Genomic DNA, 13,010 nt, shown 5'->3' with positions numbered 1-13,010 from the left:
GGTAGATGCACGTAGGGATGTAACGGAAAATAACTGTTATTTTAGTAGAAAAATAACGTTTATTTGTTGACACTAATACTGTCAAAATTAACATTTGAATTCCATACCTGATACCGGTTCGCGTACAAGGGATGGATCTAGGCCAAAATAACGGAGGGGGTGTATTTGAAGGGCAAACATGATATCTACGATGTTGTACGAAATACGTATAATGAACTACCATGAAGTAATTACGTTAAAAACTTAAGCCTGAGATGGGAATAGCCGATCCCTCCTCCTGTCTCGTAAAATTATTCATATACAAATTTGTTTAGGTTTTTAGATGCCGATCCGAGTCCGTTTTAATTGTTATTAAATCAAGTTTTTTGACAACTTGCTTAAAACTCAGAACCATTTTGATTAGTCAAAACTCAAGAGGTACCTAAAGGTATGTATTACTAACCCCACAGTTCGAAGAATATTGTACTTATTTATAAATATTATTTTCAACTGTATTCCCTTCTACCGGGATCCAGTTGAATTTAGGGCTTCTTCAATTTTTGAGAATTACTATTTTCAAGTTAGATTGCGGGTTTAGAAAATAATGTACCTACCGGCTACTAGTTACCCGCCTTTGGTTAAAAGGATTGCAAATGGTCTGCAGTTTTTAATTATATAGGTATACAGTGTACACGTATTAAAAAAATAAAAGACACAAGTAGACATAGGTTAGCGCCATTGGAGGTATGCCGCACACAATGAGCGATAACACAATAAATCGTTACGTAATCGTGTACAATGTGATACACAGGAACGCAGGATGTATAATAATAATAATAATAATAATATTACGCAATATTATACCGTTCTTTCTGGAAATAATATTTAAATAGCAATACCTATTAAATAACTATAATGTCTTTATTGTGCACACGCAGCACGGCCAGCACGCGAAGCTGACATGTGTAGTAGTAGGTGTACGAACCGTAAAGAGTTCACAACAAAATGCACCACTATACGAAAACGATAATAGTCGGGACTTGGGTCGACCGATCTGGACCGACCACACGATCGGGTACGAACACCGCCTACGCGCGTCTACACACGTTGACCGGACAATAACAATGTGATATTAACGTTATTAACGTCTAGATCGGCCCATTATATTAGCGATTTACATATTATTATTATTACTATTATTATTACAAGGTCTAGTATTTTCTGATTATCCGCACGTCTCCCGAACAGCATTGCCAACTGCCGCCGCTATGTACGCTTAAAATCTATTAAGATTTACGACAATTCTATGCGTATTTTATACGGTCTGCGGCGCGTCCCACCGTTTTCGTCGGACGCTTTCCACTGATAACTGCCGAACGACGATGATAACAGTCGTGGTCAGTGACGATAACTACCTACGGACACTGCGGACAGTATATGAATTGTGAATATTGTCACAGCCACAAGACGTAACACAAACACAACTTTGAACTCGCAACTCTACCCGATTTCCGAATGAAAAAATATAAACCGAACAGTACGCGATAATAATTATTAATATTGTTTTAATTTTACTCGTTATTATATTATTGTTATACGTGCCATCAGAATTTAATGTATTCATTTTAAATATAACCAATGGATTTTTATCGGAACCAATAACTTGTTAGTGGATCTTCGCGCCGAAGTAGTAAATTTATTTCATTTTTTTTTTCACAAGTTTTTACGTACCACATAGCTCATAACACAATATACATAGATATTACGAAATTATAAGGTACCTGTCTTTATTATTATAAATATTATTGTTATTATTTGGTGTTACAGTCGATCGACTGTGTTCTGTGTTACTATTGTAGTACAAAAAGATATAATCTAACACAATCATACAGGTTTTTTGATTACAACCTAAATTTCTCGTCGCCTATTTGTACTATTCGTATATTATCATATATTTTCCATCGCTCCATTCTGTTTGTTACAATATGTTCTTGTTGGATTTTTGTAAACAATATTGTCGATACCTATTTATCTGATGATTAGTTTTGAAAAAAAATATACCAAAAAATCGACCTGATTGTATCTAGCAAAACCATTCAGTAATATTTTTCGAGATGACATCATATTATATTATTATAATATTTATTCAACAAATTGTGCCTTATTATAATCTTCCGACTAAAATTAATTGAGTTGTTTCATTATTTCAGTATGACACAAATGGAGGACCAAGAGAAACAATTAGAGTTTGCGTTAGCGTCCGTTCAAAAACAAGGGGTGCATATGAAAATGTGCTTGGATAAAAATAAATTAATGGAAGCACTTAAACATGCATCTGCTATGCTCGCTGAACTACGCACATCTCTATTATCACCAAAGAGCTATTATGAACTATGTACTTACAACTTAATAATTTAAATTCAAAATCATATATTATTATTCACTCATTATAATTTGTTTATGGTTTATTTCCAGTTATGAAAGTAACCAACGAACTATGTTATTTAGACTTATATTTAGTAGAAGAGTTTGAACGAGGTCGTAAAGTTGATGATTTATATCAAATAATACAGTATGCTGGAAATATTGTACCGAGGCTGTATGTATTTTCCAAATTCTTTTAAAATCTCTTTTAATAAGTATTTTTTTTTTCTAGTTATTTATTGATTACGGTGGGCTTAGTTTACATAAAAACTAATACAAATTTAAAACGAGACCTCTTAAAAGATCTAGTTGAAATGTGTCGTGGTGTTCAACATCCTTTACGAGGCCTATTTTTACGCCATTATTTATTACAATGTTCCAAAAATGTATTACCTGATATACCAGATAATGAAGAGACTGAACACCCAGAAGGCACTGTAAGAGAACCAATTAATATTAATACATTTTTATAAAATAAATATTTAATACGATAGTAATATTTGCTACCTAATAATTTTAGGTACGTGATTCAATTGATTTTATATTGATGAATTTTGCTGAGATGAATAAACTATGGGTAAGAATGCAACATCAAGGGCATTCTAGAGAAAAAGAACGCCGTGAAAAAGAACGTGAAGAATTAAAAATTCTTGTTGGAACGAATTTGGTCAGATTGTCACATTTAGATAGTATTACATTGGATAAATATCGTAAAGTAAGATAAGATATTTTGTATAATTAAAAACTACAACAAAATATTATTAACATTTGACATACTATTTCAAAAGTAAATTATTTTTAATTTAAAATTAAATTTTAAGAAGTGTCTTGCAAAGACAAAATATATGTTTGTACTATTATTTAGTTTACATATTATTTTGCATAATAATTTATTAAATGTTTTTATGTACAAGATATTTTTTTGCGCAGTTATATTTACATTATTTGGTTATTTAAATTCATGAAATCAGATTCTAGTAGTAGAATTTGTTTATTTTTATTATATTTTATACATTACATCATTACATAAAATATAATTATAGAATAAAAGTGCTCAAGTTTACTAGGTTAAAACATAATATGCTAATGTAATGTGTCCTTTATTAAATAATTTTAACTATTAATTCCAAAACTAAAAGTATTAAGAAGATAATAAAATGCCACTTATATAGTTCTTGTTTATAAATGAGAGCAATATAGCAAAATCTTAGTTAATATTCGAGTTAAATAAACTAATACAAGAATACATTTATTTTGTATACAACCAACATATTTTTAGATTTTGTTGTGAATGGCTGTGTTAGCTATATTTACAATGAAATTTGTATTTTTTAATTGATTTTTAAATTGTAAAAATAATTGTCTCAATAATTATTTTGTACTCTTAAAATTATCTAAACCTATTATATATGTGCTAACATTAAACTTATGTTAGGAACCACCTGTTCATAAATAATGTAGAGAATATAATGTATGCATGTGTTATCTCTGTCTTACAAACATACAACATGGCAAAATGTCTTTCATCCATTCTAATTTTGTGTTGTTAATTTTAATATTATTGTGAAATGTTTATCAAACCTAAAGGTAAGAACATTAAGCATTATTTGTGCCCTTTGTTCATTTTTACTATGCTATTTTATTATTTTTTAAGTAAGTTATGTTAAATATTAAAATATAAAAATGCTTATAATTCACTTAAGAATTAAAATTTTGTAAAAACCTACAAGAGAGTAGAAACTCAAATAATATTTGTACTTTTAAGAATGACAAAAGATTAATACACTCATTTTTAAGCTAACAACACAAAATTAAACCTGTTGAATAAAAATTTGATTTGTTATGTTACCACTTTGTAATATAAACATAACATTTGCAGGTTTGACATTTTATTAATAGATTATTTTAAATAAATATATCTTACAATATATTTAATATAAAGTATCTATAATGCTTTTAATTTATCCTATAAGCAACCTAATAAATTTTAATAATTAGTAGTACTTAACTATTATAATTTTTTCAGGTTGTTTTGCCTGGTATTTTGGAACAAATTGTTAGTTGCCGAGATGCCATTGCCCAAGAGTATCTTATGGAATGTATAATACAGGTATGTTTAAATTGCATATTAAATTTAAGAAAACATATCAAATTTATATTCTTTATTATATGAAATTATTCCTTGAATTAATTATAGTATAGCAGTTGTGTTGATGGATGCTCTCTTTCCTCATATTTTCCAAGTTTAGTACACTAATTGTTAACTTATTTCCTTATTTTATTTTTTACTGTATATTTAGATTGTAAATAAACATAAAAAATAAATAACATTAATTTAATTTAATAAGATTAAAAAAAAAAATAAACAATTACTTTAACAGATATTTTATATTTTTTTGTTTTGAATTTTCAAAATGAAAACTGTAAATTTCAGTAATTTTAAAATACACGTTTACAACTAATATTGATCTACCTGATTAATACCTCTTTGTTATTAGTTATTCAAAAGGTCTTATATTTCTTTAACATTTAAATTATTATTCATCTGAATTATATCCTTAATTTAATTTAAAAATTACTTCAGTTATTAATACTTACTTTAAACATATGTAGGTGTTTCCCGATGAATTTCATCTTTATACACTGAATGTGTTTTTAAAGTCATGTTGTGAATTGCAACCATCTGTGAATGTAAAAACTATTGTCATTTTAATGATAAATCGTCTAACAATATTTACTTTCCACAATTCAAATGCATCTGAAGTGAAATTATTTGAAGTACTCACTGAACAAATAGCCAATATTATTCAGGTAAAATATATTTTCCTTTTTTTAATATTTTAAAATTCTGAATTGTTACTATATTATAAAATGTATGCTTTAACATACTAACATAATTATTTATTTATTTTAAAGAGTCGTGATTTACCGCTTGAAGATACTGTGTCGCTTCAAGCTGCTATGGTTGGCTTAGCTCTGAAATGCTATCCAGAAAATTTAGATTATGTGGATAAATCTCTCCAAACCATTTCTGATACATTTGCAAAGCGTAAAATTGAAAAGTATGTTTTAAATTAATCTATATTCTTAAATAATAATAATATATGTATATTTTTAACTATAGAATCAGTCATAAAAATCCAGTATCTAGAGAGTTGATGGCTTTAATGAAACTGCCCATTGACAATTATAATGATCTTCTTTTAGTGATGAAGCTTAAACATTTCCCTGAAATTATTGAGTATTTCGATTATACTGGTCGTAAAACTATTGCTATTTATTTATTACAAAATGCTGTTCAGTGCAGAACAATGATTCCGTCAGTTGAACAGGTATAATACATTTTAGTATTTTACATATTGAAATATTTAAGAAAATAACCATCTAGAATGCATAATAAAATAAATAAATACAATAAATATATTTTAATTATTTTTGATATTATTATCAAAATAGTTTACAGTAGAATAATTAATATAAAATTATCAATTGTTTACCTTTTTATTAGACTGAAATTGTTCTTACAATGGTTTCTCCACTGGTTAAAGACCAACCTGATCAACCAGTAGGTGAAGAAGATCCTGAAGATTTTGCTGAAGAACAAAGTCTTCTTGGAAGGTTTGTACTTCATTTTTTAGTTCAAGATTTATAAATTATAATATATGATATCTATTTTTAATTAATATAAAAATTATTTTAATTAGATTTGTTCATCACATGAAAGCAGATGAACCTGATCTGCAATTTAAAATTTTAATGGCAGAAAGAGAACATTTTAGTTTAGGAGGAAATAAACGAATATGTTATACATTACCACCCCTTGTATTTCAAGCATATCAGTTGGCTTTGATATATAGTGGAAAAAGAGAACAAGTATATTAAAAAACAATTAATTACATAATAATCATAAGATCATGTAATAAATATTTTTAATTTTAAGGATGAATTGTGGGAGAAAAAATGCCGAAAAATATTCCAGTTTTGCCATCAGACAATTTTAGAATTAACTAAAGCTGAACTTGCAGAGTTGCCACTTAGATTATTTTTGCAAGGAGCTTTAACTATTTCTCAGATAAATTTCAAAAATTATGAAACTGTGGCCTATGAATTTTACTCACAGGTATACTGATTATTTTCTATTACATAATTACCTACATTCTATAATATTTATATGAAATATAAAGGCTTTTACACTGTACGAAGAAGAAATATCTGAGAGTAAATGTCAATTAGCTGCCATTATTTTACTGATTGGTACATTTGAAAAAATTAATTGCTTTGATGAAGAAAATGCTGAACCTGTTCGTACTCAGTGTGCTCTAGCGGCATCTAAATTACTTAAAAAACCTGATCAATGCCGAGCTGTAGCTATTAGCTCACATCTATTTTGGTCAGCACAAAATAATGTCGGACAACCGGTAAGCAAATTCACAATACTTTAGATAAATTGAACTTAAGTATTCATAAAGTCAAACTAAAATGTTATTCAAACTTTTGAAGTTCGTTGAATGTTTAAAAATTTATCTTAACAAGTCTTAAAATATAATAGTAAAACAGTTTACATTTAAAAATAAAAATAAATTTTATCTGTTGTTATACTCTAATTTGATTAACTATTGCATAAGATATAAATGATATACTGTAAATTCCTGTTACAATGAATACCTATACAACAAAAAATCCCGTTATAATGAAAGTCATAGATGTCCTTTACCGAAAAGCAGGGATTATAAAGAGCTTATTCAAATTTTTGTTACAACAAATTTTCCGTTATAACGAAAAAAAAATCGGTCTCCTGGAGTTTGTTGTAACAGGATTTTACTGTAATATGTATGAATTTCTAAATTTTTTATTTCTAGCTTCAAGACGGTAAACGAGTTATGGATTGCTTAAAAAAATGTGTTCGCATTACAAAACAGTGTATGGAAGTGTCTGTTCAAGTTCAATTGTTTGTTGAATTATTAAACTACTATGTTTATTTCTACGAAAGAGGCAATAATAATGTATGTGTAATTTCACAAATATTTATTTTAAATTATCTAGCATTATTCAAAAAAACAATCGCATCAGAAATTCAGAAATATATAGAAGTTTTAAATTTTTAGGTATCTGTGGATATATTGAACCAGTTAATAGGCCAGATAAAAAAGGAAATAACTGGTTTAACTGCAAATGAAGAAACTGAACAGATTACAAAACATTTTGAAAATACAATTGCATATTTACAAAACAGAATTGATTCTGCGGATACAGAAGATTCAGTTTTTAAAGCTTTAGAAGGCTTAACGTTATAATATTATCAAACTTAGTTTATTAATTAGGTCCAATATATTGATAATTATGTTTTTATTTATATTCTGAATTTTTATTTTATTTTAAAGTTAATCACTGTTTATACATTAATTATTCATATTATTATCACTAAAATACAAATAGTTGTAAACATAGCTATGAAATTTGTACTTTTGTGATTTATATATAATATAATTTAAATAAATTATGTTAAAATTAAATTATATTATACTATATTTGATTATTATAAATATTAAATAATTTTAATATTATTATACTATAATTGGTTTTTATTGTCATCATATTTTTTATTAATAATAATTATTATTTATTTTTTTTTCAATAATAAATAATAAATAATTATTATTTATATTTTTTTCAGTAATAAATAATAATCAATAATAACTTGTGTTAATAAATTATATTTTTCCAAAATAGGTATCTCAAATAATTAACCCCGTATATTTTTCAACATTTAGCAAATTTCATAAACATTTTTGTAGTGTACTCAGTATACTTGTTTGCCATTTTTTTTGAATTTGTTATACAATGAATGTTGTAGCAATATTGTAAATATTTTTTAAAAGGAAATATATTTAAAAGTCTGTAAGTTAAATGAACAGTAAGTAAACTTGGTAGGTTTTATTGTATTTGTCTACAAACAAGTAAAAATTATAATGGTTAATATTATAATAATTTATTATTTTAATAGTAAACATATCATTATAATATGATACTGAGTATATGTATGTAATTAGTACCATTGATTACGGAATAGACCAGTAAAATACACCTGCACAATGAAGTTTTTACCAAATAATAACATTGAAAAGTTAATTTTTCGTAATAAAATAAGTTATTAATCTTTGGTTACATACGGCACGAATGCACGATGTATTTTTTTCGTTTTATTCTTGTGGCTAGAAAGCCTTAATAATATTAATATCAATACATTTATTAATATTATTATTCACTTTCTACTTGTGGCGATACTCGATAGGGCGATGTTTAGAAAATATCTAATTAACTAGTTAATAGGTGAATAATAAAAATATTTTTCTGAACAAAATGTACATTTTGGATATGTTAAATGTTTTATCATAGACCATAAGTTTTTTTTATGCCTTATGTTATTATAGACAGTATAGTATTTTCAATCATGTTTAAGTATTTGTTAAATTATTATTTTTTTTTTTAATGATTTAGAGCTTATTAGGTTTATTCAAGTTGAACAGATTGACTTTGGAACAACTATTTTTTGGAACAAAATGCAACAATCTGTTCGGCACATGTTTTTTTACTGTTATCAGTTTATCACAAAAATATTATTAATATTATGAATTATCATCAATCATGAGGTATTGCCGAAACCGCACAATCAACGACGAACATTACTGACTACTAACTGTATACTTCACAGTTCACACTTCAATATTTCAGTATTTACTTATGAAACCAAATAGTTCGTCATGTTCGTAAAATAGAGTTATTAGTTCATACTATAATATTAATGTATAATAAATTCTTGTTTCTACTATGAGATAATATATACTACTATAATGATATCCCGAGTGTCTTCTCGGTGGCTCGCTTGTTCGTCCCGGCACGGGCAGCACGTTTCCAAACGACGGCTGTGTGTCGGTAGTGTGAAACTATTCGAATATAAAATAGATTTTTCAGAGAGGTAATGCAAAACATACTAGTTTTATGTTATGATCGAATACTACTGCTAAACGTCATTTCAGGAGTTCAATAAAGTTGTCTGGAGGCAAATATGCACGTCTATCAGATGGCTGTGCAGTTGCGACACTCGGCGACACCTCCGTCATGGCAACAGCGGTGAGCAAGTCAACGAAATCGTCGTCCAATTTTTTACCATTAACCGTCGATTATCGACAAAAAGCAGCAGCAGCTGGTCGTATACCTACAAATTATTTACGGCGAGAACTTGCCGTATCTGAACACGAAATACTTACTAGTAGATTAATTGATCGTTCACTGCGGCCCCTGTTTCCTTCTACTTACTGTTTTGATACACAAGTAATTTATTTTTTATAATCATGTAAATAAATGGCTGTTTTTTGATGTTTATTTTTATTTTTTAGATTATGTGCAATTTATTAGCTGTTGATGGAATTAATCACCCCGATATACTTAGTATAAATGCTGCTTCAACAGCTCTAGCTCTATCAGATATTCCTTGGAATGGTCCTGTTGGTGCTGTTCGCGTAGGTCTGTGTGATAACAACTTAGTTATAAATCCAACTCGCCGTGAGTTGTCCAACAGTGAATTAAATCTTGTTGTTGTGTCATGCTGCTAGAAACTTAGTTATTATGTTGGAAGGATCAGCAAATAATGTTCTCCAACAAGATGTGTTGAAAGCAATTAAATTTGGTGTCAAAGAATGTCAGCATATAGTAAATTGTATTAATAATTTACAAAAAAAATTTGGCAAACCTAAAAGAGAATTTGAGACAAAGAATGTTGATGACACCAATGGAAATTTAGAAACTGTTATTGATAGTTTATGTGAAATTAAACTTAGAGAAATATTTACTAATGTTGATCATCATAAAATATCTAGAGATACAGCTGTCAAGGATGTAAAAACAGAAGTTTTTGAAAATCTTAAATCAAATTTTGATAATTTAAATTTAGAACTTTGTTCAGTAATTTTTGATAAAATTTGTAAACGAATTTTTCGAAATTTGATTTTTGAAAATGATACTAGGTAATAAACTATAAACATTTTATTTTTTATATCTATTAATGAAGTTTTATTTTGCAGATGCGATGGTCGTAAACTTGATGAGCTTCGAAACATATCATGTGAAGTTGATTTATATAAACCACTACATGGGTCAGCATTGTTTCAAAGAGGACAGACACAAGTTTTTTGCACTGTTGCTTTAGACTCTATAGATTCTGCCCTTAAACTTGATCCAATGACTATATTAACAAGGTAAGCATAATATGTTATTGTAATTAGTATATTGTATAGATATTTTTTTTATATAACTGATTTAACTTTTTTAGTGGCATCAATGAGAAGAACTTTTTTTTACACTATGAGTTTCCTCCATATGCTACCAATGATATTGGTCGAATGGGTCCATCTATGAGACGTGAAGTTGGTCATGGTGCTTTAGCAGAACGAGGATTGAGGTCAGTTGTTCCTGAAAACTTTCCGTTCACAATACGACTTACATCAGAGGTTCTTGAATCGAATGGTATGTGCACATTTTAAAAGATTTTTTTGTAAATTTGAATGTTTTTACTAAAATTTGTTAGGTTTGTAGGGTCGTCGTCTATGGCATCTATATGTGGTGGTAGTTTAGCTTTATTGGATGCTGGTGTACCTATTTCTCAACCTGCTGCTGGAGTGGCTATTGGCTTGATCACCAATTATGATGATAGTGACTCAACACATATTAAAGACTATAGAATTTTGACTGATATACTAGTAAGAATATTATTGTTTATATGTAATATTTTTAAATATCTATTATTTTGATGATTAATTTAGAGTAATTTTTTAAATGTAATAAATATTAAATTAAATCTTATTTTTATTTATCATATTTATTGTATTATTTATATTTAAATTTTATGTAATTCAGGGAATTGAAGACTATCTAGGTGACATGGATTTTAAGTTAGCTGGTACTAAAAAAGGCATTACAGCATTACAAGCCGATATAAAAATTCCTGGGTTACCATTGAAAATTGTTATGGAAGCAATAGAAGCTGCCACAAGTGCTAAACATAAAATTATAAATATAATGAATACAACTATTCAAAGTACAAGGTACACATTTTATTTTGTGGTTAAAATTTCTTCATAGCTAATATTAAAACTGACTTTAGGAAACAAAAAAAAGATAATTGGCCAGTAACAGAAATATTAAATATACCAGTACATAAAAAGGGTAAACTACTCGGTCCAGGAGGAATTAATTTAAAACGTATTTTACTAGAAACTGGTGCACAAGTAATTATAACCCTTAATTAATTGTATATACTATATATTATGTCTTATGGTTATAAATTTATAATATTAAATTTTGATTTTTTTAAAAGATTTCTTCAAATACGGAAAATGATGGATTTACAATTTTTGCACCTAATCAAGATGCATTGAATGAAGCTAAAGAAACAGTTGATAAGCTTATGGCTGAAAAATCAGAACCTCAACTAGAATTTGGAGCTATTTATAAAGCAAAAGTAGTTGAAGTACGGGAAATTGGAGTGATGGTCACATTGTATCCAACTATGCAACCAACTTTAGTTCACAATTCTCAATTAGATCAAAGAAAAGTAAATATATTTTTTTAAGTATTGAATGTGGATAATAATAATAATCATACTGTATTACAAATTTATTTTTCTTATGACATTTTAAAAGTACAAAACCTAACTTAATATTTTATTACCATCAGGTAAACCATCCAAGTGCATTGGGCATAGAAGAAGGACACGAGATTCAAATAAAGTACTTTGGTCGAGATCCTGTTTCAGGAATAATGAGACTTTCAAGAAAAGTACTACAAGGCCCGTCTTCCAGTGCACCACGGAGTATTGGTGGTAACAACACTAATTCAACATGAGTGAACTAATATTTAGTCACTTGGAACCATAGAAATGAGTATCTTTTATACATTCAAAATGTGATTACTGATTATTTGTATAATAAACTTCTTATAATTAAATATTTTGTTTTTATATACACTGAAATTATGTTTTTAATTAATATTTACTTCAACACCATAGTTAATGCTTGTATCTAGTTGTATTATATATTATTTGAAATAATAGGTACTACTTTCCTAATTTAAAAATAAAAATAGTCAATGATTATGTACTATGTTGAGCACCGTTGACGAAACAGGATATTGGTGATGTATTATTATTATGAATTTAAATAGATGCTAGAAATGTGTGTTTGTAAAATGTGGAGGCAAGCTATATACTTATATAGAGGTTTATAGAGGTATTAGGTGTTTAGGAATATATATCTATTTTAATTTACTCAACGTAAATTGAATGACTACAGATTTTAAATATGTAGAAATGACTAATGCATATATTACTAATGAATATGTAATTGTAACTAACCTTGTATTAAAATGTCAAGCCCTGCCTAATATCTAAAGCAAAAAATCATGGCTTAATAGATTTGAAGTGCAGTTTGATAAGAAAAAATAAAAATAATATTAATAATAGTTTCTAAATTATATAAAAATATAAATAATTTTTTTAAAACGTCAAACTAATTTTGAGTAAATGAGGCTTTTTTTTTATTAAAGTATCACTT

General features: G+C 27.4%; 2 protein-coding genes across 4 annotated transcripts; both read left to right on the top strand.

The window, feature by feature from the left end:
* Positions 1–1,342: 1,342 nt before the first annotated feature.
* LOC113551478 (vacuolar protein sorting-associated protein 35) lies at positions 1,343–7,806 on the top strand. 3 transcript variants are annotated; one of them, XM_026953742.1, is made up of 15 exons: positions 1,343–1,516; positions 2,190–2,374; positions 2,455–2,578; positions 2,636–2,840; positions 2,924–3,118; positions 4,430–4,513; positions 5,017–5,214; positions 5,320–5,465; positions 5,528–5,735; positions 5,912–6,021; positions 6,108–6,276; positions 6,344–6,523; positions 6,588–6,821; positions 7,263–7,406; positions 7,509–7,697. In XM_026953742.1, exons 2-15 carry the CDS (start codon positions 2,191–2,193, stop codon positions 7,695–7,697), a joined length of 2,370 nt encoding a protein of 789 aa, XP_026809543.1. In that variant the 5' UTR covers positions 1,343–1,516; position 2,190. The 3 variants fall into 3 exon arrangements, with proteins under 3 accessions (XP_026809543.1, XP_026809541.1, XP_026809544.1); XM_026953740.1 differs by having other exon boundaries at positions 1,344–1,756; XM_026953743.1 differs by lacking the exon at positions 1,343–1,516 and having other exon boundaries at positions 2,191–2,374; positions 7,509–7,806.
* A 1,270-nt stretch (positions 7,807–9,076) lies between these two features.
* On the top strand, positions 9,077–12,405 carry LOC113551849 (polyribonucleotide nucleotidyltransferase 1, mitochondrial). The gene is given in 11 exon segments (XM_026954383.1): positions 9,077–9,379; positions 9,441–9,735; positions 9,801–10,007; positions 10,009–10,427; positions 10,485–10,658; positions 10,733–10,926; positions 10,996–11,159; positions 11,317–11,504; positions 11,564–11,687; positions 11,777–12,013; positions 12,136–12,405. Coding segments are annotated over 11 exon segments (2,295 nt in total). The 5' UTR covers positions 9,077–9,254; the 3' UTR covers positions 12,304–12,405.
* Positions 12,406–13,010: the final 605 nt, after the last annotated feature.

Source organism: Rhopalosiphum maidis, chromosome 2 (assembly GCF_003676215.2).
Source record: "Rhopalosiphum maidis isolate BTI-1 chromosome 2, ASM367621v3, whole genome shotgun sequence".
NCBI classification, from domain to species: domain Eukaryota; kingdom Metazoa; phylum Arthropoda; class Insecta; order Hemiptera; family Aphididae; genus Rhopalosiphum; species Rhopalosiphum maidis.
Note: the sequence above shows the minus strand (reverse complement) of the source record. Positions and strands in the feature narration are given on the sequence as shown.

What these genes read in the sequence shown, in the direction of transcription:
- LOC113551478 (XM_026953743.1), top strand. Translation starts at nt 2,191, where the DNA reads ATGACACAAATGGAGGACCAAGAGAAACAATTAGAGTTTGCGTTAGCG. An exon ending in TTATGGAATGTATAATACAG is followed by an intron (nt 4,514 to 5,016) that starts GTATGTTTAAAT and finishes AAACATATGTAG; the next exon opens with GTGTTTCCCGATGAATTTCA. An exon ending in ACGAAAGAGGCAATAATAAT is followed by an intron (nt 7,407 to 7,508) that starts GTATGTGTAATT and finishes TTAAATTTTTAG; the next exon opens with GTATCTGTGGATATATTGAA.